The sequence below is a fragment of the Muntiacus reevesi genome, chromosome 5 (genome assembly GCF_963930625.1).
Source record: "Muntiacus reevesi chromosome 5, mMunRee1.1, whole genome shotgun sequence".
Classification (NCBI taxonomy): Eukaryota; Metazoa; Chordata; class Mammalia; order Artiodactyla; family Cervidae; genus Muntiacus; species Muntiacus reevesi.
In genome coordinates this window covers 74,584,598-74,607,321 of record NC_089253.1, presented here as the reverse complement: position 1 = coordinate 74,607,321, position 22,724 = coordinate 74,584,598, and the positions used below count along the sequence as shown (strand labels likewise).

The 22,724-nt window shown below is 43.6% G+C and overlaps 1 protein-coding gene across 1 annotated transcript in view; it reads right to left on the bottom strand.

Moving 5' to 3' along the window:
• The window catches only part of CNIH3 (cornichon family AMPA receptor auxiliary protein 3), a 123,274-nt gene that overhangs the window by 63,342 nt on the left and 37,208 nt on the right, over nucleotides 1–22,724 (bottom strand). The window contains exon 2 of the mRNA XM_065938410.1: nucleotides 2,941–3,009. Coding sequence (XP_065794482.1) covers nucleotides 2,941–3,009 — 69 coding nt within the window. The remainder of the gene's footprint in view (nucleotides 1–2,940; nucleotides 3,010–22,724) is intronic.

The following is a 22,724-nucleotide window of genomic DNA, read 5'->3' as shown; positions in this document are numbered from 1 at the left end:
ATGGCTGCAGTCACCATCTGAAGTGATTTTGGAGCCCAAAAGAGTAAAGTCTGTCACTTTTTCCACTGTTTCCCCGTCTATTTGCCATGAAGTGATGGGATCAGATGCCATGATCTTAGTTTTCTGAATGTTGACTTTTAGTCAACTTTTTCACTCTCTTTCACTTTCATCAAGAGGCTCTTTAGTTCCTCACTTTCTTCCATAAGGGTGGTGTCATCTGCATGTCTGAGGTTATTGATATTTCTCCTGGCAATCTTGTGCTTGTGATCTGGAATCTTGTGATTCCAGCTTGTGCTTCATCCAGTCCAGCACTTCTCATGATATACTCTACATATAAGTTAAATAAGCAGGGTGACAATATCCAGCCTTGACATGTTCCTTTCCCGATTTGGAACCAGTCTGCCATTCCAAGTCCAGATCTAACTATTGCTTCTTGACCTGCACACAGATTTGTCAGTAGGCAGGTAAGGTGGCCTGGTATTCCCATCTCTTGAAGAATTTTCGACAGTTTCTTGTGATGCACACAGCCAAAGGCTTTGGCATAGTCAATAAAGCAGAAATAGATGTTTTTCTGGAACTCTCTTGCTTCTTCGATGATCCAACGGATGTTGGCAATTTGATCTCTGGTTCCTCTACCTTTTCTAAATCCAGTTTGAACATCAGGAAGTTCATGGTTCACATACTATTGAAGCCTGGCTTGGAGAATTTTGAGCATTACTTTGCTAGCGTATGAGATGAGTGCAATTGTGTGGTAGTTTGAAGATTCTTTGCATTGCATTTCTTTGGGATTGGAATGAAAACTGACCTTTTCCAGTCCTGTGGCCACTGCTGAGTTTTCCAAATTTGCTGGCATGTTGAGTGCGGCACTTTCACAGCATCATCTTTTAAGATTTGAAATAGCTCAACTGGAATTCCATCACCTCCACTAGCTTTGTTCGTAGTGATGTTTCCTATGACCCATTTGACTTTGCATTCTGGCTCTAGGTGAGTGATCACACCATCGTGATTATCTGGGTTGTGAAGACCTTTTTTGTATAGTTCTTCTGTGTCCTCTTGCCACCTCTTCTTAAAATCTTCTGCTTCTCTTAGGTCTATACCATTTCTGTCCTTTATTGTGCCCATCTTTCCATGAAATGTTCCCTTGGTATCTCTCATTTTCTTGAAGAGATCTCTAGTCTTTCCCATTCTATTGTTTACCTCTATTTCTTTGTATTGATTGCTGAGGAAGGCTTTCTCATCTCTCCTTGCTATTCTTTGGAACTCTGCATTCAAATGGGAATATCTTTCCTTTTCTCCTTTGCTTTTTGCTTCTCTTCTTTTCACAGTTATTTTTAAGGCCTCCTCAGACATCCATTTTGCTTTTTTGCATTTCTTTTTCTTGGGGATGGTTTTGATTCCTGTCTCCTGTACAATGTCACAAACCTCCGTCCATAGTTCATCAGGCTCTCTGTCTATCAGATCTAGTCCCTTAAATCTACTTCTCACTTCCCCTGTATAGTCATAAGGAATTTGATTTAGGTCATACCTGAATGGTCTAGTGGGTTTCCTTACTTTCTTCAAGTTAAGTCTGAATTTGGCAATAAGGAGTTCATGATGAGCCACAGTCAGCTGTGTTTTTACTGACTGTATAGAGCTTCTCCATCTTTGGCTGCAAATAATATAATCAATCTGATTTCAGTATAAGCCATCTGGTGATGTCCATGTGTAGAGTCTTCTCTTGTGTTGTTGGAATGTAATAAAACCCATGCAAAATTTAACAGTAATAACTGTTAACTAATAATCCAATAACAACCCTGTACCAAAGTCTATTTCCTGGGTCTTTTAGTACCTCCTGAAGAACACAACTCTCTTCAGGGGGCCTGCAGCTAAGGAGAACAGACCTCTTTGTCCCTGTCACTAAAGAATTATGTCACTAAATGATGTCACTAAAGCCTTCCAGATTAATATTCACACGGATATATGCTATATATATACATATGTATAGTCACAGTAGTAAATCCTGGCATTCACTCTACAACTTTTAACTGAAACTATCAACAGAACTATTCAAACAAAAACTTGCCCTAGCCCTGGAAACCAGGGCCTGGAGGAAAGTTCAACACAATGCAGGGTCACTGAGCTCAGACTGAGAGACAGACCGGCATGAACTATAAGCGCCATCCTTTGAGTTCTGGTCCAGAAGAGTCTGGAAAAGGCTCTGTACAGGCCTGGCTGGTGCCCGCCTCTGGGACGTGGGCTGCACTGAGCCAGGAAGCGGACAGCCAGCACCCGCCCGACTCTGCAGACACGAGGTCCTTTTCCCCTGCTCACATCGAGCCTTCTTTCTACATCCACTCCAGGCACGTGGAAGCAGTGGTCATGGCCTGACGAGCCAGACAGAGCAGCAGGACTCAGGCAGCAGCAGGCGCAGGGGGTTTCTCACATTCTGAACTGGGGCCAGACAACTGGACTGCATCAGGTTCCCAGGGGGAGGCGAACTGACCCCAAACCCAGAGAGCCCCCCGGAGATGAACGCTCCCTGGGTGATGGATACAGTAAAATGAGCTGCGCATGTCAACCCCCTGCAAGATTCCCTCTGAGAAACCTAGCAAAGTACAGAGTGGAGATGACCATGGTGATGCTCCCACATCCGCCAACATGATGGACAGCCTGGAGCCTCTCTCCCTGTTCAAGACCCACTCACACGGGGCTGTGAGGACTCCACAGCCACAGCACAGAGAGCTTTCCCATCCGGGCACTAGGACTGCTATACTTGACTTTTCAGGATAAGTTGAGACCTCTGTCGCCTCAGGGACTACCGCCCTGAACCATGCATGGAGGTGCAACCAGGGCCAAGTCTGTGCTTCACTCACCCTGCTCATCAAAACTTTACCCTCCTTCACAGGCCCTGGGTGGCCTGGGGTGACACCACCCTTCCAGTCCCCAGCACCCACTACTTACCGCGTGAACAGGGTTGCACTGGTCGATGGGGCTCTTAAAATCTGTTCTTAACTCATCAAAGGCAATTATCTGAAATGGAAAACACAGAGTCAAGATGTTAGTGCAAAGATGAGTCAGTTCACCACGTGGCAAGCTTCCTATAGATGTGGTCCAAAAGCAACTCAGGAGGCAGGAGAGGGGTGCCAAGGACACGACACTGGCCAGGAGTCACTGTCAAAGCTGGTGATGGGCACTTGGGGTTGACTGTACTCTCCTGTCTACATTGTATATGCCTGAAAACCCCCTACATGGGGAATGAGAGGGATGTTGTTTAAGGGTACATATTTAAAATAGCAGATAAATAAGTCCTGGAGACCGAATACACTGTACACTGGTAATAGACAACAAAATTGTATTATAAACATTATACTTGCTAAGAGACTAGATCTTAATTGTTCCCAGCACTAGAAAAAATGGTAAGTATGATGGGCTAGAGGTGTTAGTTAAGGCTAAAGTGGCCACCATATTGTAACATAAATGTACCAAATCTATACACTGTACACCTTAGAGGTACTCAATGTTGTATGTCAAATATCTCAATTTTTTAAATCCCCAAAATAAAGGGTTTTTTAAGTTTCCTGTGCTTCACAAAAATGTAGAGAAGACTCTGTTACAGCGAGAGCAGGCTGGGCTTTGGATAAAGGTACATACACACAAAATTAAAACTTCAAACCAGCACTTTCCATTTTCTCCTGAAGGAAAAAGTTGTTTATTTTTTACTTTTGGCTATTCTGGCAGAGATGCTGATTAGAAGTTAAATGGATAGAAGTCAGGCAAAAGAGAGAAGAGAAAATTAAGAAAGCAGAGTTGACAGTACTAGAAACAATTGAATCTTTAGCCATCCAAAGGCTGGACGATCAGCTCCTGGACAATCAAGGCATCAAGCTTACTCCATTGGACTTGAGTTCTCAAGGTCATTTTGGACAGACTCAAAGGTCCCCAGAGAGCAACGGTTTCCCCATCTGTCTATAGGGGAGAATTTTAGAAGTGACCTTCTCCAGTCACAGAATGAGGCATGACCCAGTCACAGAAAGAACTAGCTAGAAGGGACGCTTCCTAACCCCGACCACCTTGTCCCCAGGTGCGTCCAGGGAGACTCACTAACAGAACAAAGGTGTGTACAGCCAGCAAGGTGTCCTCTCCTAGGATGTGAAGGTCTCAGGACCTTTCCTGGGCTGCACACAAAGGGACAAACCAGCTCCCCCAGGAAGGCACATCCCAGGCGTCCCCGAACACTCGGGAGAATTGCTGAAACAATGAAGTTAGTGCCCCTGTCCAAAATAGTCCCTGTTCCAGCAGCAGGGGGCTGAGAGTAAGTACCAAGAGAGGGAAAATGACTTGCTTCCCTTAAAAAAGAAGTATGATTTTAGCGCAGTCATATATCATTCTGATTTTAATACTCCTACAGAATTAGGAGGGAGTTTTAGTGTAAGTAGTATAATGTGTTAGAGAGACACATTTCTGTATCATCCCTTGCCAGATAGTTCATTATCCAGCTGATACCTGAAGCTTTAGTAACAAGAAACTCACCACTTACTGAAGACGCTCCTTCTTTCCCTGGCTACCTCTAATTAATCATTATGTTCCTTAACTAAACTCACAGATAACTCCCTAAGGTTTCCACCCACATGCCAGTGTGAGCAAACCACAGCCCGCAGGTCAAATCTAGCTGGCCACTCATTTCTGTATAACCTGTGAGCTAAGAATGGTTTTTTTATCTTTAGAATAACAGAAAAAATTTTAAAAATAATATTTTGTGATGCATTAAAATTAGATCATTTCAAATTTCAGTGTCCATCGATAATGTTTCATTGGAACGGATTCTTTTATACATGGTCTATTTTCTTACACTACAATGGCTGAGTTGAGTAGCTGCAACAGAAACCATGTGGGCAGCAAAGCTCAAAATAGTTACTATCTTGCTCTTTAATGAAAAAAAATTTGCTAACCTCTGTTTTATTCTTTTATTTCTCCTCTGAGCTGCATGTTGCCCAATATGGTAGCCACATTTGACTGTTTTAATTTTAATTAGTTAAAATTAAATTTAAAATTCAGTTCCCACATTCTAATTGCTTAAAATCACATCTTTCTAGTAGCTATTAAACAGCATAGATATAAAACATTTCCGCCATCACAGAAGGTTCTATTGTAAAGCACAGCTTTAGAGACAGAGGATCATTGAATCCCTCTTCCACAAGGAATTCCTATCAGTATTGCCAGCTATGGTGAACCCAGCAAATCTTTCTTCTTCAGGCTAAATCTCTCCAACCATTATATATATCTTTGTAAAGTCGCTCAGTTGTGTCTGATTCTTTGCGACCCCATGGGCTATACAGTCCATGGAATTTTCCAGGCCAGAATACTGGAGTGGGTAGCCATTAACTGGCACTAAATTACCTCATCCTTCTGACTGCCCTTCACTCACATTACAGTTGTAAACATCTTTACTAAAACATGACTGTTAGAACTAAACACCACACTCAAGGTGAGGTCAGTTGGCTCAGAGAGTAAAAGCATCACTCACCTCTATTCTGTAAACTGTACCTCTGTTAATGTGACCTGATAGCATTAACTTTTTTGTAGACACATCACATTCCTGGTTTCATACCGAACTTGCATTGCATTATAGCCCAGGTCTTTTTTATGTGTTTCATTTAAACTAAACCCACTTCATTACGCATGCCCATTACTGGATTATTGGTGCCTAAAAGCACGAACTGACATTTACCCCTTTAAGTTCCTCCCTATTGGTCCAATGTGTTGAGATATGTCTCCAAACTACAAATTTCAATGAACATAATGTGCTCAACACATACATCTATATCCCCTGATGCAAACTGAATAAACCGAGGGCAGAGCCTGAAGATCGCCCTCCTAGATCCCAGGAGGCTGACATAAGCAAGTATTCCACTCATTATGTACCTAATTATAAAGACAATTCATCAGGTTTAATCTAGTCAACTAAGAGTCTCCTGATGGCGTTAGAACCCCATTACTGTTGGTACAGCACATATAAGCTCCCCAAAGAGGCTGGCAGCCCATTCAGAAAAGGGATCAAGCCCCACATCACCGCTGTAAATGAAGACACACCAGTGATTCCTGCCTCCAGCCCTCTCCCTATCTAAGTGAAGGGATGTGGGTCCAGGCTGAAGGGAACAAAGGAAGCTGATGCTTGAAGCAGCTAGAGAGGAGCCCCAGGGGGTTTCAAGCTGCTGAGTGAGTCTGAGAGCTGGCAACCACAGCCCATCTCAGGACCCGACTTGAAGTAAGGTATGAAAAAAGGAAGGCCAGAGTGAAGCTTATGCCTTCAAGCTCCATGAGATAACAATTATTTCCTGGGTGCTTTCTGATAATGGTGATGGTAACGGACAGAAAGGCTTTCAGTATCCCCTCCCTCAGCTAACTACTAACTAAACAATCCATCCTTTCACTTGACATTCTGTGAGCACCTTTTCCCCACAGGCACTGGGCTAGCTCCTGCAGGTACAAAAATTAACAAGATACAGTTCCTGTCCTCAACAAGTCCCTGGTCTAGAAAAGAAGGCAAGCATGTAAACAGATCATCATGCTATAACGTGATAAGTACTATTAACAAGACAACTATAATAATATCTACCATTTAGTGCATGCTTACATGTTGGGCTCTAGGCTTCACACTATACATGGTTTTTATCATTTAAGTCTTCAGCCACCCCATGAGATAAGTACTGGTCTTGTCCTTATTTCAGAAATTAAAAAACTGAAACCAAAAGTGATTAAATTACTTGTCCAAGATCACTGCTTTGGGGCCAGGATTTAAACCAAAGCCTCTCTGACACTAAAACCTATACAGTTACCATTAAGTCATCCTACCTTCCAGTACACACAGAGAGAAGGAAACAGAGTCCAAGGACAGGTGGGATGAGCACCTATCTCCATGGAACAAAAACAAAGCTTCCCAGAAGCCATGAGGTTTGGGTTACCCTCTTCTTAGCACTAGTTCCTAGCACTCCCAGCCTCCTGGCCAGTATCTGAGAAGAGAAGGCTCAGTACAGCTTACTGGAGCCCTTTGGTGCCACAGTTTCTATCTGGAGCCAAGCCATAAGCCTCACGGATGGACTATGAGAAAAGCATGATGATGATGCCATGATCAAAGGATGACCAGTTTAATTCAGCTGTATCCAAAGGCCAGCTTATATGAGCCTCTGCTCCCCGCGCAACCCAGCTATATCATTACCTTGCTCCTTATTGTTGCTGAGTAGTATTCCATTAGAGAGATGAGCAAAGTTGTTTACTTTACCTGTTAAAGAACATGGGGTGGACTTCCCTGGTGGTAGAGTGGCTAAGACTCCAAGCTCTCATACAGGGGACCTGGGTTCGATCCCTGGTCAAGGAACCAGACCCCACGTGCTGCAACTAAGAATTGGAATGCCACAACTAAAGATCCTGCATGCCTCAACAAAGACTGAAGATCCCACGTGCTTCAAGACCCACCACAGCCAAATAAATAACTTCTTAAAAAAAAAAAAAAAGGGAACATGTGGGGTTTTCCAGTTTTTTACAGTTATGAATAAAGCTGTTAGAAACATTTGCATAACAGTTTTCATGCAAATATGTTTTCGATTTTCTTGAGTAAATAGGACGTGTATTGCTGGTTCATGTGGTAACTAACTGTATGTTTATATTAAGAAATGGAGAAACTGTTTTCCAAGGTGGCTGTACCATTTTGTATTCCCACTAGCAACATACAGGAGTTCCAATCACTCCACATCCTCACCAAAACTTAGTATTGTCAGTTTGGGTTTCTTTTATTTTAGCCATGACAATAGAAATGTAGAGATATCTCATATCTCCAATAATTAATGATGTTGAACAATTTTTCATGGGCTTAATGGTCATATGTATATCTTCTTTAGTGACGTATGTGTTCAAATCACTTGCCCAACTTTTTAAAAGTTGATCTCTTTGTTTTCTTTTTTTTTTTTTTTTTAATTTTTATTTTTCAGTGGGTTTTGTCATACTTTGATATGAATCAGCCATAGAGTTACACGTATTCCCCATCCCGGTCTCCCATCCCACCTCCCTCTCCACCCGATTCCTCAGGGTCTTCCCAGCCCAACAGGCCCGAGCACTTGACTCATGCCTCCCACCTGGGCTGGTGGTCTGTTTCACCACAGACAATATACATGCTGTTCTTTCAAAACATCCCACCCTCCCCTTCTCCCACAGGGTTCAAAAGTCTGTTCTGTACTTCTGCGTCTCTTCTTCTGCCCTGCATATAGGGCCATCGTTACCATCTTTCTAAATTCCGTATACATGTGCTAGTATACTGTAATGTTCTTTATCTTTCTGGCTCACCTCACTCTGTATAACGGGCTCCAGTTTCATCCATCTCATTAGAACTGATTCAAATGAATTCTTTTTAACGGCTGCGTAATATTCCATGGTGTATATGTACCACAGCTTCCTTATCCATTCATCTGCTGATGGGCATCTAGGTTGCTTCCATGTCCTGGCTATTATAAACAGTGCTGCGATGAACATTGGGGTGCACGTGTCTCTTTCAGATCTGGATTCCTCAGTGTGTATGCCCAGAAGTGGTATTGCTGGGTCATATGGCAGTTCTATTTCCCGTTTTTTAAGAAATCTCCACACTGTTTTCCATAGTGGCTGTACTAGTTTGCATTCCCACCAACAGTGTAAGAGGGTTCCCTTTTCTCCACACCCTCTCCAGCATTTATTGCTTGTAGACTTTTGGATAGCAGCCATCCTGACTGGCGTGTAGTGGTACCTCATTGTGGTTTTGATTTGCATTTCTCTGATAATGAGTGATGTGGAGCATCTTTTCATGTGTTTGTAAGGCATCTGTATGTCTTCCTTGTTTTCTTATTGATAATTTTTGAGAGTTTTTGGTATATTCTGTATACAAATCCTTTGTCAGTTATGCAAATTGAAATTTTCAAAAATTTTTAATTGAAGTGCAGTTGATTTACAATGTTGTGTTAGTTTCTGGTGTAAAGTGATTCAGTTATACATATATAGATATATGCTTTTTCATATTTCTTTCCATTATGGTTTATTATAAGATATTGAAAATAGTCCCCTATGCTTTACAGGTAGGACAGTATTGTTTATCTATTTTATATGTAGCAGTTTGCATCCGCTGATCCCAAATTGCTAATTTATCCCTCTCCCCACCTTCCCCTTTAGTAACCATAAATTTGTTTTCTGTCTATGAGTCTGTCTCTGTTTTGTAAATAAATTCATTTGTATCATATGCAAATATTTTCTTCTATTCTGTATCATGTCTTTTCATTCTTAACAGGATATGTCTCAGAGCAAAAGTTTTTCATTTTAATATTTATCAGTTTATCCAATTTACCAGTTTTTCTTTTATTGATTGTATTTTTCATGCTGGGTCTGAGAACTCCTAAGACCACAAAGATTTTCTCTTAAGTTTTTCCCTAAAACCTAGAGTTTTCACAAGGGAAAGTTTAAACTAAAAATTCAGTTTCTTTAATAGATTTAGGACTATCAGGTTATTCCTTATCACATGAGCTTGGATAGTGTGTGACTTAAAAACTAGCCAGTTTCATCAATGTTGTCAAACTTATAGGTTGAATTAATATTCAGAGCCACCTTCACTGCTTATTTCACTTTCTTGTATAGGGAATCTTCCTTTTTCTCCTGCTAAACTTTTGAGATGGAGGTTTGAGTGAACACAGAAAAGACTAGATAAGGCAGCAGCAGGACAGTGGAGACAAAGCAAGAGAAGCAGCTCTTCCACCAGCTGCATGACAAACATTCTAGCCGACCAGGTTGTCTATGACCTTGCCTGGGACTGTGCTGTGCGGGAGATGCTGCTCAAGAGGGAGAGAAGAACAGACGCCAGCACCTGGTTGTGTGCAGAGTGGAGGCTCCAGGAGATGCAGAGCCAGGGGCCCAAGGAGTCCACAGAGAGGTCCAGAAAGCGAGGGAGGTCCAAGCAGAGAAACACTCCAGATGTGAAGCTATCTCTGCGAACCTTGAGCCCTGTCCTTGCCACCACTAGGCTTAAGGCTAACTCATTCCCAAAGGTCCTGACCCAAACCCTCCAGCTCTTCCCAGCACCCTCGGGGGCCAAGATAATGAGTCAACAATTCACAGACTTTTGGAAGAATTAATATTGTTAAAATGGCCATACTACCCAAAGCAATCTACTGATTTAACGTGACCCTTATAAAAGCACCCATGACATTTTTCAGAGAACTACAACAAATAATCCTAAAATTTGTGGAAGCACTGAAGACCCAGAATCGTCAAAGCAATCATAAGGAAAAAGAAAAAAGTTAGAAGCGTAACCCACTCAGGCTTCAGATAATATACAAAGCTACACTCATCAAAACAGCATGGTACTGGCACAAAAGCAGATACATGGCTCCATGGAACAGAATAGAGAGCTCAGAAATGAATCCTCATACCCATGGCCAATTAAAGAAGACCTGTCACCATAAAATTCCCAGAAGAGAACATACGCAAAACAGTCTCTGAAATAAACCACAGCAATGCTTTCTTAGAACAATGTTTCCTTAGAGCAAAGCTTTCTTAGTCTTCTAAGGCAAAATAATTTTTTTTAAAAAGAGAAAGAGACCTAATCAAATCAAACTTACAATCTTTAGCACAGCAAAGGAAACCATCAGCAAAATGAAAAGACAACCCACTGACTGACAGAAAATATTTGCAAATGATGCAACCAGCAAGGGATTAATTTCCAAAATACACAAAGAGCTGATACAGCTCAATATAAAAAAAAATAAAATAAAATAATGGGCAGAAGACCTAAATAGACATTTCTCCAAAGAAGATATACAGATGGTGAACAGACACACGAAAAGATGCCCAACATCACTAATTACTAGAGAAATGCAAATCAAAATCATAACTCATACCAGTCAGAATGGCCATCATTAAAAATTCTTTAACTGCTGGAGAGGATGTGAAGAAAAGGGAACCCTCCTACACTATGGGTGGGAATGTAAATTGGGGCAGCCAATATGAAAACAGTGTGGAATTTCCTTTAAAAAGGAAAAATAGAACTACCATATTATCCTGCAATCCCACTACTGGACATATATCTGGGAAAGACAAAAACTCCCACTTGAAAAGATACATGAGCTCCAATGTCCATAGCAGCACTACTTATAGTAGCCAAGACAGTAAAGCATCCTTAATGTCCATCAACAGACGAATGGATAAAGAAAATGGTGTGTGTGTGTGTGTGTGTGTGTGTGTGTGTGTGTGTAGGAACTGATGACTTCGAGTTGTGGTGCTAGAGAAGACTCTTGAGAGTCCCGTGAGCAGCAAAGAGATCAAACCAGTTAATCCAAAAGGAAACCAACTCTGAATATTCACTGGAAGAACTGGTGCTGAAGCTGAAGCTCCGATCCTTTCGCCACCTGATGCAAAGAGCCAACTCATTGGAAAAGACACTGATGCTGGGAAAGATTGAGGGCAGAAGAGAAGAGGGTGACAGAGGATGAGATGGTTGGATAGCATCACCAACTCAATGGACATGAGTTTGAGCAAAATCCAGGAGATGGTGAAGGACAGGGAAGCCTGGCATGCTGCAGTTCATGGGGTAGCAAAGAGTTAGACACAACTGAGCTACTGAACAACAAAACTGAAATAGACTTTCAGACAAAGAAAACAAATTTATGGTTACTAAAGGGGAAGGGGGAGGATAAATCAGGAGCATGGGATTAATATATACACACTACCATATGTAAAATAGATAAACAATAAGATCCTACTGTATAGCACAGAGAATTAAATTCAGTATCTTATAATAATCTATAATGGAAAGTAATCTGAAAAAGCAAATAAATATAAAATCACTTGGCTGCATACCAGAAACTAACACAACACTGTAAATCAACTATGCTTCAAAAAATTCAAAAATTCACTCTGTGAGGGGCCTCATTATGGACTAGAACCCCTCCTGTGGCCAGGCATGGGTTGGCCCTAACTCTAGACAGCCTCCATTCCATCAGTTCACATGCCCAGGTGGGGTGAAGCCTGGCCCCACCTCAAGGGACTCTGTCATTGTTCAGTCACTAGGTCATGGCTGACTCTTCAGTGACCCCATGGACTGTAGCCCTCCAGGCTCCTCTGTCCATGGAAGTTTTCAGGCAAGAATACTGGAGTGGGTTGCCATATCCTTCTCCAGGGGCTCTTCCTGACCCAGGGATTGAACTCACAACTCCTGAATGGGCAGGGGGATTCTTCACCGCTGAGCCATCTGGGAAGCCACCTCAAGGGCAGGAAATTACTAAAGTCCCCTACTAATCATTTCAAGAAGCCTTCTTTCTTTAGGCCCACAGCATTTATAACTAGGAGATTAAAAGTTACCTTGCTTGTCTGAAAGAGTTATTTTGCTAAAAATAACTATACTCTACTATGGCAAAAATCTTCCTGGAAGAGTAAGAACGAGAGAAAATTCCACCCCCACTAGCTAACAAGTCCCCAGGGCTGCCTGTCAGAGAGTTCAACATTTGGAGAAGCCTCTTTTCTCTGGAACATTCTCTCCTGTGTTCCTTCCATGGTATCCTCTGGCTTCTGAAAGATCTTCGCGGTTGAAGCCTCACAGTCTCACATTTGTATCCCATTATGTCCCGGCACCATTTCATCTGCACAAGGACTCTGTGCATTGGATGGGGATGTCCCCCTAGTGTAGAGTTTGGGAAACCAAGCCCCAGGCGGAGCGTCTGAATGAAGCACTGGCCACAGCAGAGTGGGCGAGCAACAGCCCACACCAGGACCCGGTTTCTGAATCCTGATCAGCCGATGCTCCATGTAGCACCATGCAGTTATCTACAGACTCCAAGTAGTTGTCTCTTTGTGACTTGAAATCCTAAAAAGGAAGTATTGAGTTACTGAAGATGCCCCCAGAGACTCTTCACTAAGCACCCACGATGTCCCTGACACTGGTCTTGGCTCTGGGATATAGCAGTGAACCAGAAGACAAGGTCTCTGTCATCAGAGACAAGGGCAGAAGACCAAATCAACAAACAAACAAACAAAATCTGAAAATGCTAGCCTGTGTGAAGAAAGAACAAGGTGATATGAAGACACAGAACTGGGGGGCTGCTCAAGGAAGGCCTCTCGGAGGAGGTGCCATCTCAGCTGAGAGACTGAGTGATCGGGAACCAGACACGGGAAGTTCCAGGAGAAGGAAGTTATTATGTTGCAGAGGCCCTAGCAGGGAACAAGGTCATCATGGGTGAGATGCAGGAAGGCCACGGCAGGTAAAGCCCGGTGACTGAGAGAGACGGTGGGAGGGGATGGGGCCGAGAGCAGGACTGACCCAGAATCCTGCCTGTGCGGGACTCAAATAACCGCTCCTCAAAGCAGCCCTGAGAAGTGAGACCCCGTTCAGCCCAACTGCTCCATTGGTGATGTGGCCCCACCTGACTCTTAGGACTGAGTGCCTTTGCCGCTTGTGGTTCACAATCCAACAAAGGGATGTGACCAAGAGGGATGATACGAGACCGGTCAGTGTGCGTGAAAGCAGTGTCACGTGTGCACACAGCAGAGCAGGTGGCAAGCTGATGACCTTCCGGTCCTTCCTGCAAGGCCGTTAAATCGCTCAAATGGAAAGTCAGTGCTCAGAGGCAGTAGAAAGAAAGACCAGGAATCCTGGCTAGTCAGACCCAGGAAGCCAGAGGGTGATTTTGGGTTAACCCGACCCAGAGAGTGACTGGACACGAGAAAAGCTGTCTAAAAGTTTTCTAACGGGAGGGCACGTGGCCTGAGCACCCCCAGAAGTTCTGTCTACTGACCCATCTATCAACAGGGACAATTCTTTCACCCAGGAATGTGTTCAGACACCTGTCTGCCGTAGGGCCACCTGCGCAGACCTTCTTTTTTGATTTCTCCATGTTGTAGGCTGAACCTCAGAATGTGGCCTTATTTCGTTTTTTGTTTTTTATTTTTAATTTTGGCTGGGCTGCGTCCTTGCTGTGGCCTGCGGACTTCTATAGCTGCAGCACATGCGCTCAGTAGTTGTGGCATTCGGGTTTAGTTGCCCCGTGGCATGGGGGATCCAACCAGGGATCGAACCCATGTCCCCTGCATTGGAAGACATTTTCTTAACCACTGGATCATCAGGGAAGTCCCCTTGGCCTTATTTGAAAATAGAGTCGTTGCAGAAATAATCAGTTTAAATGAGGTCATACTAGATGAGGGGCCCTAAACCCAGTGACAGCATCCTTATAAGACACAGAAAAGGCCACACAGAAATGGGGGGTGGGGGGGGTGCAGCTACAAACCAAGGAGCACCAGGGATGATCAGGAGCCGTCAGAAGCTGGAAGTCACAGGAAAGGATCTTGCCTAGAGCTGTCAAAGGAAGAAGGGACATGCCCTGACTTTAGACTTTCAGCCTCCTGAACTGTGAAAGAATAAATTCCTACTGAGTCACTGAGTTTGTAGCAATTAGTTCAGGCAACCCTGGGAAACCAACACACTCCACTTGCAAAATACCTGAAATTGTTGCTGCTGTGACCTAAGATGTTTACCAGGAGAGAAGGGCATTCGGCGCTATCAGTGAAAGTTGGTTAAAGTGAAAGAAGCCAACAGAAGCATTTCCAACCCAAAATAAAAACCTTCCCTGGAGAAGCAGGCATTTACACTCACTACATGCCTTGTAAGTTCCCTAAAGTCATGCTCAGAATATACTTCTAATTTAGAAAGAAGTCAGGTTTTTTTTTTAACTTCTTCTCCATGTTTTGTCCCAACAGGAATAATTCCTTCAAACCACTGCCCAAGCCTTGGGGACATTTTTGAAAGTCAGGAGCTTGATGGGACGGGAGAGAGAAGGGGGATGGGAACAGCTTTACTGGTTGTAACACATATGACTTCGGTTTAGTTCTGCTTTTATGTCTGACACGGAGCAGCGGAAGCATCCTAGAGGTTCCATTCTCTGATTCTAAACGGCTATGGGCAAGTTTGCTAAGCCACACCTGAGCCCCCAGGAAGAAAGCAGCATCAGCTCCACACTCATGGGTACCACTGCTGCCGGCCCCACATCCCCCTCCTCACCATCGCTAATTGGGCCACCATTGACTCCTTGCCTCCTGCGGTCACTTTAGAGGCAAGAAGCCCGCACCTGGAGGAGGAGGGCTCGGTGGGGTCTTGACCCTGCAAAGACTAGCTGTGTGACCTTGGGCTTATCTCACTTCACTTCTCCAAGCTGTGGTTTCCTTATTCATAAAACGGAAATAACAACCATTCCTACCTCTACATGGAGCCATGAGTGTGAAATGAGGTGCCACAGATCACAGCATCAGAGCAGGAGAGAGAAAGATGGGGCTGGATGAGGAGCCAACTGCCGTTACAGAGAAGGCGCCACATGGTGGAATGGTTAAGCCTGTGCCTGTGAGTCAGAAAGTCTCAGTTCCAATCCAAACTCCGCCTCATCTATTCGTGAGACTGCAGGCAAACTGTTTAACCTTTCTAACCACAGTGTCCTCAAATATAAAGATGGGACAGTAAAGGTTCCTACTTCCTATTGTGGCTGTGAGGATCAAAGGAAATAATGTCCATAAAGCACTGGGCACAATGCCTAGTGGCAAGAGTAAATATTGTTATTTTTATTACTGTAGTTATTACCAGCATGCAGATGTTAGGACTCCACTTCCCTGGCCTTGAGCACAGTCATTAACATCACACAGTCTGGATCCAGAAGAACCCAGGCACTGTCGGGGAGGAGGATATAAGTAGGTGTGGAACCACTCTGAAGCTACACATGGATGAGAAAGTGGCAGGGCCCATCCTGTCCCTGGTGGGAGACTGAGCACTGGGATACTAGGAAAGAGGCTGGGATCGGCACATCAGCTGGGAAGGCAGACATCAGCTGCCCCCAGACCAACCCCTGGGCCCAAACGACGAGTACAACTTGCGGAACACAAGGACACAGCCTATTTGCCATTGCCTGTGCCAGAATTTGCAGACACAGTTGGTTCTGACATTGCTTCCCCGGTACCCATCTAGTTAACAAAAAACAAAGATGCCCCAGAGCCAGGTATGTCTGGCATGGGAGCCAAGAGAACAGGAGACCAAGCAGGCACAGCTTCAGCCAGGGGACGTCCCGGGGGGGAAGGTCAGGAGAAGGCCCCACGTCCTGCCAACTTGGGGTGGGCGAGGCAGCCCCTCTGAAGAACACACGCAGTGAGGGAAGGGTGGGAATGGAACAGGGAAGGACAAATCCCACTCCATTCTGAATGTTTCTCTTACTTTAACCTTTGTATTCCACTGCTTTCACTACAAGGATGCTGCGTGTAGCCTGGGATGTACAGGACAGCCCATTCTCAAGGCTCCGACCTTTAGAGGCATAACACTTCCATTCACACAGAGATAAAAAGTTGCAGAACAGAGAATAACATTTGTCTTGTTGGAGGTTTACCGGAAAGTCATGATCTTTAAACACCTACAGGGACAGTTTCAAGAACAAAATATTCTGACACAAAGAAGTCTGCAATAACCAACATACCCCCTCCTCCTCTAGTATAAAAGAAAGCCTGGATTCTAACCCAAGTCATCTTACCCAAGTAAGATGATTCTTTGGGGGACTTCCCTGGTGGTCTATTGGTTAAGACATCAGCTTTCAATGCAGGGGCTGTGGGTTCAATCCCTGGTCGGGGAGCTAAGATCCCATATGTCTTGTGGCCAAAGAAACACAAAACATCAAATGGAAACAATATTGTAATAACTTCAATAAAGACTTTTAAAATGGTCCACGTCAAAAACAAATCTAAGGAAAAAAAGATGATCCTTTGGGACACTAGTCCAGCATCTTCTCGGTCTGCTGGCTTCTCAAATAAAGTCACTATCCCTTTTCCCAACAACTTGCCTTTCAATTTACTGGCCTGTCATGCAGCAAGCAGTACTAGTTCTTCGGTAACAGGAGGAGGGCAGCAGCGGGCAGCACTCTGAGGTCTTCCTGGTCTCACTCAAGCAGGCCACAGGCCCCTTGTTCCACTCAGCCCCTAACCCAGCCAGCACCCGCAGTACCATAACTTGCTATGTGATGCAAGTCGGGAACCACAGAGTCTAAGTAACTGTTGGCGGCCCCAGGTTCCCCCTTTCTCCTATCACACTTGCACTTGCTCTGGCATCCTTGGTTCTCAAACTTGAGATTTCAGGAGCAATTTCAAAGGGTTTGGTGACCTTCCAGACACCCTTTGGGGTCTTGGCCATCAGACTCCCACACAGCTCTTGGAATTGCTCCTCCTTCTGGTTCCAATGTCCTCAGTTTCTTGGGCAAGCAAGTGCCCCCTTCAGCCCCCAGGCCTGCAGTGCCCCACAGCCAGTGGGCCCAAGTTCTGGGGAAGCACACATCCAAGGCTAAGTGTGAACATGCATCAGGGAGGCTCTCACACCCCGGAGAATCTTCCAGGAAGATCCATCCTTATCACAGTTGTTGCTGTTTAGTAGCTAAATCATATCCAACTCATTGCAACCCCATGGACTGTAGCCCACCAGGCTCCTCTGTCCATGGGATTCTCCAGGCAAGAATACTGGAGAGGGTTGCCATTTCCTTCTCCAGGGGATCTTCCCAACCCAAGGATGGAACCTGCATCTCCTGTATCTCCTACATTGGCAGGCAGAGTCTTCATCACCCAACCAGCAGAGAAGTCCATCACTATTCATTCTTATAAATACTTACTAGGATCTACCATTTGCCAGGCACCATGGTAGGAGTTGGAGATACCATAAAAAGGAAGGCAGACAAGGCACAGGGCTCTCCCAGTGACCAAGGTCACTTGATCAAGGTCTCCTTGACCAAACCTTAGTCAGGCTCTTCTGAGTCCTCCTCTCAGCTAGGCGTCAGTTCCGGGCTCTGTGTCCATCCTTATTAAGTCTAGTTTTAGCAAGAATCCTGCTAAGTTGGTTGAGAGAATCCCTACTCTAGATATCTGATCACCCTGGCTTGTCTTCAGTAAGAATGCTATTAAATCAGTTTAGTAAACCTCTCCACCCACCCTTGATGTCTCATCTTAGTGATTTTTCATCACCAACCCCTTTACCCTGTTTATTGGCTGCAAATCCCCATTGTCAGGGATTTCCCTGATGGTCCAGGGGTTAAGAATTTCCCTTGCCTGATTCATGCTGACGTTTGGCAGAAACCAACACAATACTGTAAAGCAATTATCCTTCAGTTAAAAATAAATGAATTTAATTAGTTAAAAAAAAAAAGAATTCACCTTGCAAAGCAAGGGATGTGGGTTCCATCCCTGGTCAGGGAACTAAGATCTCACCTGCCACGGGGCAACTAAGCCTGCATCACAACTACCAAGCCTGTGAGCCACAACTAGAGAGAAACCCACCACAATAAAAGATCCCATGTGCCACAACTAAAACCCAACACAGCCAAAACTAAAATAAATATTTTTAAAAATCCCCATCGTCCTTGTATTCATAATCAAGCCCACTCTTCTCCCCTATTGCAATAATCCTGAATAAAGCTCCCTTACCACTTTCACAAGTGCCAGAATAATTTTTTCTCTAGTACTAAATTTATTCATTCTCATATTAACTTCGAAAAAGCAACAGCCTCTGGGCACAACAGCCTATTAAGCAAAACACTGACTTTTCCAAATGTGAGTGTGAACTCTTTAATCAAATTAAAGGTGGGATATATATAAAGGGATGCAAGACCCCAAGCTCTAGGCCAGAACTTAAATTTTTCTAAGTTGGTGGTGGTGGGTTGCTTCTTTTGGCTTGAGATCCTCAGGAGCAGAGGGTGAATTAACCATACTCCTTGGTTCATAAGACACTGTCATCATGGATCTGAGCAAGGCCCTCTCTTACTTTACTTAATTATCTATCCACTTCCTTTTCTCCCATTAGCCTTTCCTTCCATTAGAGGTGATTATCAGTTTAATGGGTATCTTTCTGTTTGTCATATTCTTACAAAATGTGCGTATGTGTGTGTGTGTGTGTTTGCATGTGTGCTGAGTCTTCACTGATGCACAGGATTTTCTCTAGCTGTGGTGAGCCAGGTCTACTCTTTGTTGTGATATAACGGCTTCTCATTACAGTGGCTTCTCTTGTTGTGGTGCATGGGCTCTAGGCACTCAGGCTTCAGTAGTTAGACACAAAGATAGACTCTTACGTTATTTTCCATTTTCTTTATGAGATTTTAGTTCTCAGGTTAGTCCTTTCCTGTCCTCCAATACCAGTGACTTCACTTGTTGTTGTTAAGTCACATCTGACTTTTTACGATGCTTTTTGCACACCAGCTAAGTTCTGTGATTTCCAGGCTCCAGAGCTTGGGTCAGTAGTTGTGGTGCATGGGCTTATTGCTTCACAGCATATGGGATCTTCCTGGATCAGAACTTGACCGAAACTACATCTCCTCCAGTGGCAGGCAGACTCTCATCCACTGGGCCAACAGGGAAGTCCCCCTATGTGTACACATTTTTAATTTACCTAACTGTATCTCATTCTCTTGCACTCAGCAAAGTAGCTACAGGGCTCCATAGGTATTGCCTCTACAGTTTGTCTATCAGTGCTCCCAGGGAGAGACACTGACTGATTTGACCTTTGCACATCGAATAATGCTCCAAAATCCCCATGCATATTCCCCTAAGGATTGGTGTGGCATTTCCTCTAGATTTATACCTAGGAATGGGACTGCTGGGCCATGTGGTTTATGGTTTTTTTAATAGAACTAAGTACTAAGGGGCTGCAGTCCACAGGAAGGCAAAAAGTCACACACAAATGAAGCAACGAAGTATGCATGCACTCCCCCACCACCCTCCTGAGTGGCTGCACTCCCCCTGTGGGGTGCTAAGGACTCTTCATCCTACATGCCTGCCAACACTTAGCAGCATCCAGCTTTCCCCCTTCTGAACTCTAATAGGTTTTAAGCGATCTTTTTGTTGTTTTAACTTGCTTTCTCCAGATAGAGTCTCTCTCCATATAATGGAGAGCCTTTTATATTTCTTTTCTGTAAATTGCCTGCTTAGCTGCTAGGCCCATTTTTCTATGTGGTTGTTGCCATTTTTCTTTCTGATTCGCACTTGTTGCTACTATGCCATAGATGTGACTCTTCTTTCAGTTTTAGACATATTGAATACCTCCTCTCATCCATCACCTATTAACTGCAGTATCCTTCATTGAGTGGAAATCAAATTTTCCCTTTATGTTTTATATTTTTTGAAGTTTTTTTAAAAAAGAAGTTCTTCCTTGCCCGTAAGATACAAAGATAGACTCTTATGTTATTTTCCATTTTCTTTATGAGATTTTAGTTCTCTGGTTAGTCCTTTCCTGTCCTCCAACACCAGTGACTTCACTTGTTGTTGTTAAGTCACATCTGACTTTTTGCAACGCTGTGGACTGTACCCTACTAGGCTCCTCTGTCCATGGGATTTCCCAGGCAAAAATACTGGGGTGGGTTGCCATTTCCTTCTCTAGAGGATCTTCCCGACTCAGGGATCAAACCCATATCTCCACCACTGGCAGATGAATTCTTTACCACTGAGCTACCAGGAAAGCCCAGTGACTAGGCTATGGAGAGTCAACTAAAAGGGATCAGAGTTATTAGTTCATTCACTGAATATTTAATGAGCCCCTACTACGTGAGGCATTATGCTTGAAGCTGCAGATAGAAGATAGGACATTGTCCCTGGAGCAGCAGATAGACAATAGGACATTGTCCTTGGACTCAATGACAGGAGTGGAATAGCAACTCCATGTGACGTAATAGGAGATGAGAGAAATCCGGAAAAGGCAACCCTAACTTGAAGAGATTAAATTTCACCTTGCAAACTGCCTGGATGAGACTTGTCTCAGAAGGCATATGTAAATCATATGCAAGTCAGATGAAAATGACTATGCAAATATTTGTATATCCCAAGAATAGTCCAGAGAGGAACATCCTTGGGACTTTAGAATTCCTTTTGCAGTCTAATGCAAACTGGTGCAGCCACCAATGGAGAACAGGATGGAGGTTCCTTGAAAAACTGAAAACAGAGCTACCATGTGATCCTGTAATCCCACTCCTGGGCATATATCCAGAGAAAACCATAATTTGAAAAGATACATGCATCCCATTGTTCACTGCAGCACTAACTACCATAGCCAAGATGTGGAATCAACCTAAATAAATGTCCATCGACTGATGAATAAAGAAGATGCGGTAGGTAGATAGGTAGATACACACACACATACATATGTATTTATTGAGGAGGGCATGGTAACCCATTCCAGTATTCTTGCCTGGAGAATCCCACGGACAGGGGAGCCTGGAGGGCTGAAGTCCATAGGGATACAAAGAGTCAGACACAACTGAAGTGACTGAGCAGGCACGCGTGCATGCACCCCCCCCCCACACACACACACACACAAATAATATGGAATTAAAAAAAGAATGAAATAATGCCATTTGCAGCAACATAGATGGACCTAGAAATTGTTCTACTGAGTAAAATAAGCCAAAAACAAATACCATATGATATTGCTTATATATGGAATCTAAAAAAAAATAATACAAATGAATTTATACACAAAACATAAATAGAACCATAGACATAGAAAACAAACTTGTGGTTACCAAAGAGGAAAGGAGGTGGGAGGGACAAATTTGGAGTTTGGGACTATCATATAAACACTACTATGTGTAAAATAGATAACCAACAAGGATCTACTGTATAGCACAGGATACTTATACTCAATATTTTGTAATAACCTATAAGGAAAAAGAATATATATACTCTTTTATATATATACATAAAATATATACATATAAAAAAAACTGAATCACTTTGCTGTCCACCTGAAACTAACACAATACAGTAAATCAGTTATACCTCAATTAAAAGAAAAACAAAAACAGAGTTCCTTACCCAATCTAGAAGGATTTGTACCAGGACTAGAATGTTAGGCTTTAACAATCAAGTCCTCAAAATCAAATGTGGAATCAATCATGAAGAAAAAATTGATCAAATGCCCTCAACTCAGCCTCCATAGTGCACCTAATGGGCAGACTCTTTCCTTGGAAAGCCATTTTCCGGGAGTCATTTCCTCCATAACTACACGCACCCATGAATGAGTTTGGAGAAGGAAGACTTAGCCATAACTCTCTGTAGAAACCCCCAAGGACTTGCAACAACACTTCTGGTAGCAAATGTCTGCCGGAATGATCTTCTCCTGCAGAGAGACTTCCCCACCAGAGGAATACCTAAACACTTTATTTATTAAGTTTTTCAAAGCAGCACCGTCTGCCTTGAGTCTTAAGAGCCAGGCACTATACATTTAATAACTGAAATAATTCAGTGGAAGAACAGCAACTCCAGTATCAAGTGGGAATGAAACCAAAATGCCCAGGCCACACCTCTGCTGGTACTCCTTCCAGAGCAGGGGAGAAAGCGGGGGGATAACCTCACAGCGAGTGTGTATCAGTACCCCACCTCCCCACCCTCGCTACCTGCAGGCACATACAAGGTAAACAGCCCAAGCTCAGGGAAAGGGTACCTTCCTGTGCGGGAGTCAGGAACTTGAGTTTGGGTCCTGGCTTTGCTCTTGACTATGATGTTGGGTAATCTCTTTGCCCGCTCATGCCTCAGTTTCCTTGTATGCCAAACCAGCACATGGGGGCAGATCAGCATTTCTGAACATCGGATAGGAACAGTAAGCATGTTAGCTTTTTTTTAAGGATGTTGTCAAAACACAAGCCCTGCCCTTGATCTGCTAAGTCAAAATGAGGATAGCGTGGCCACAGCCACTT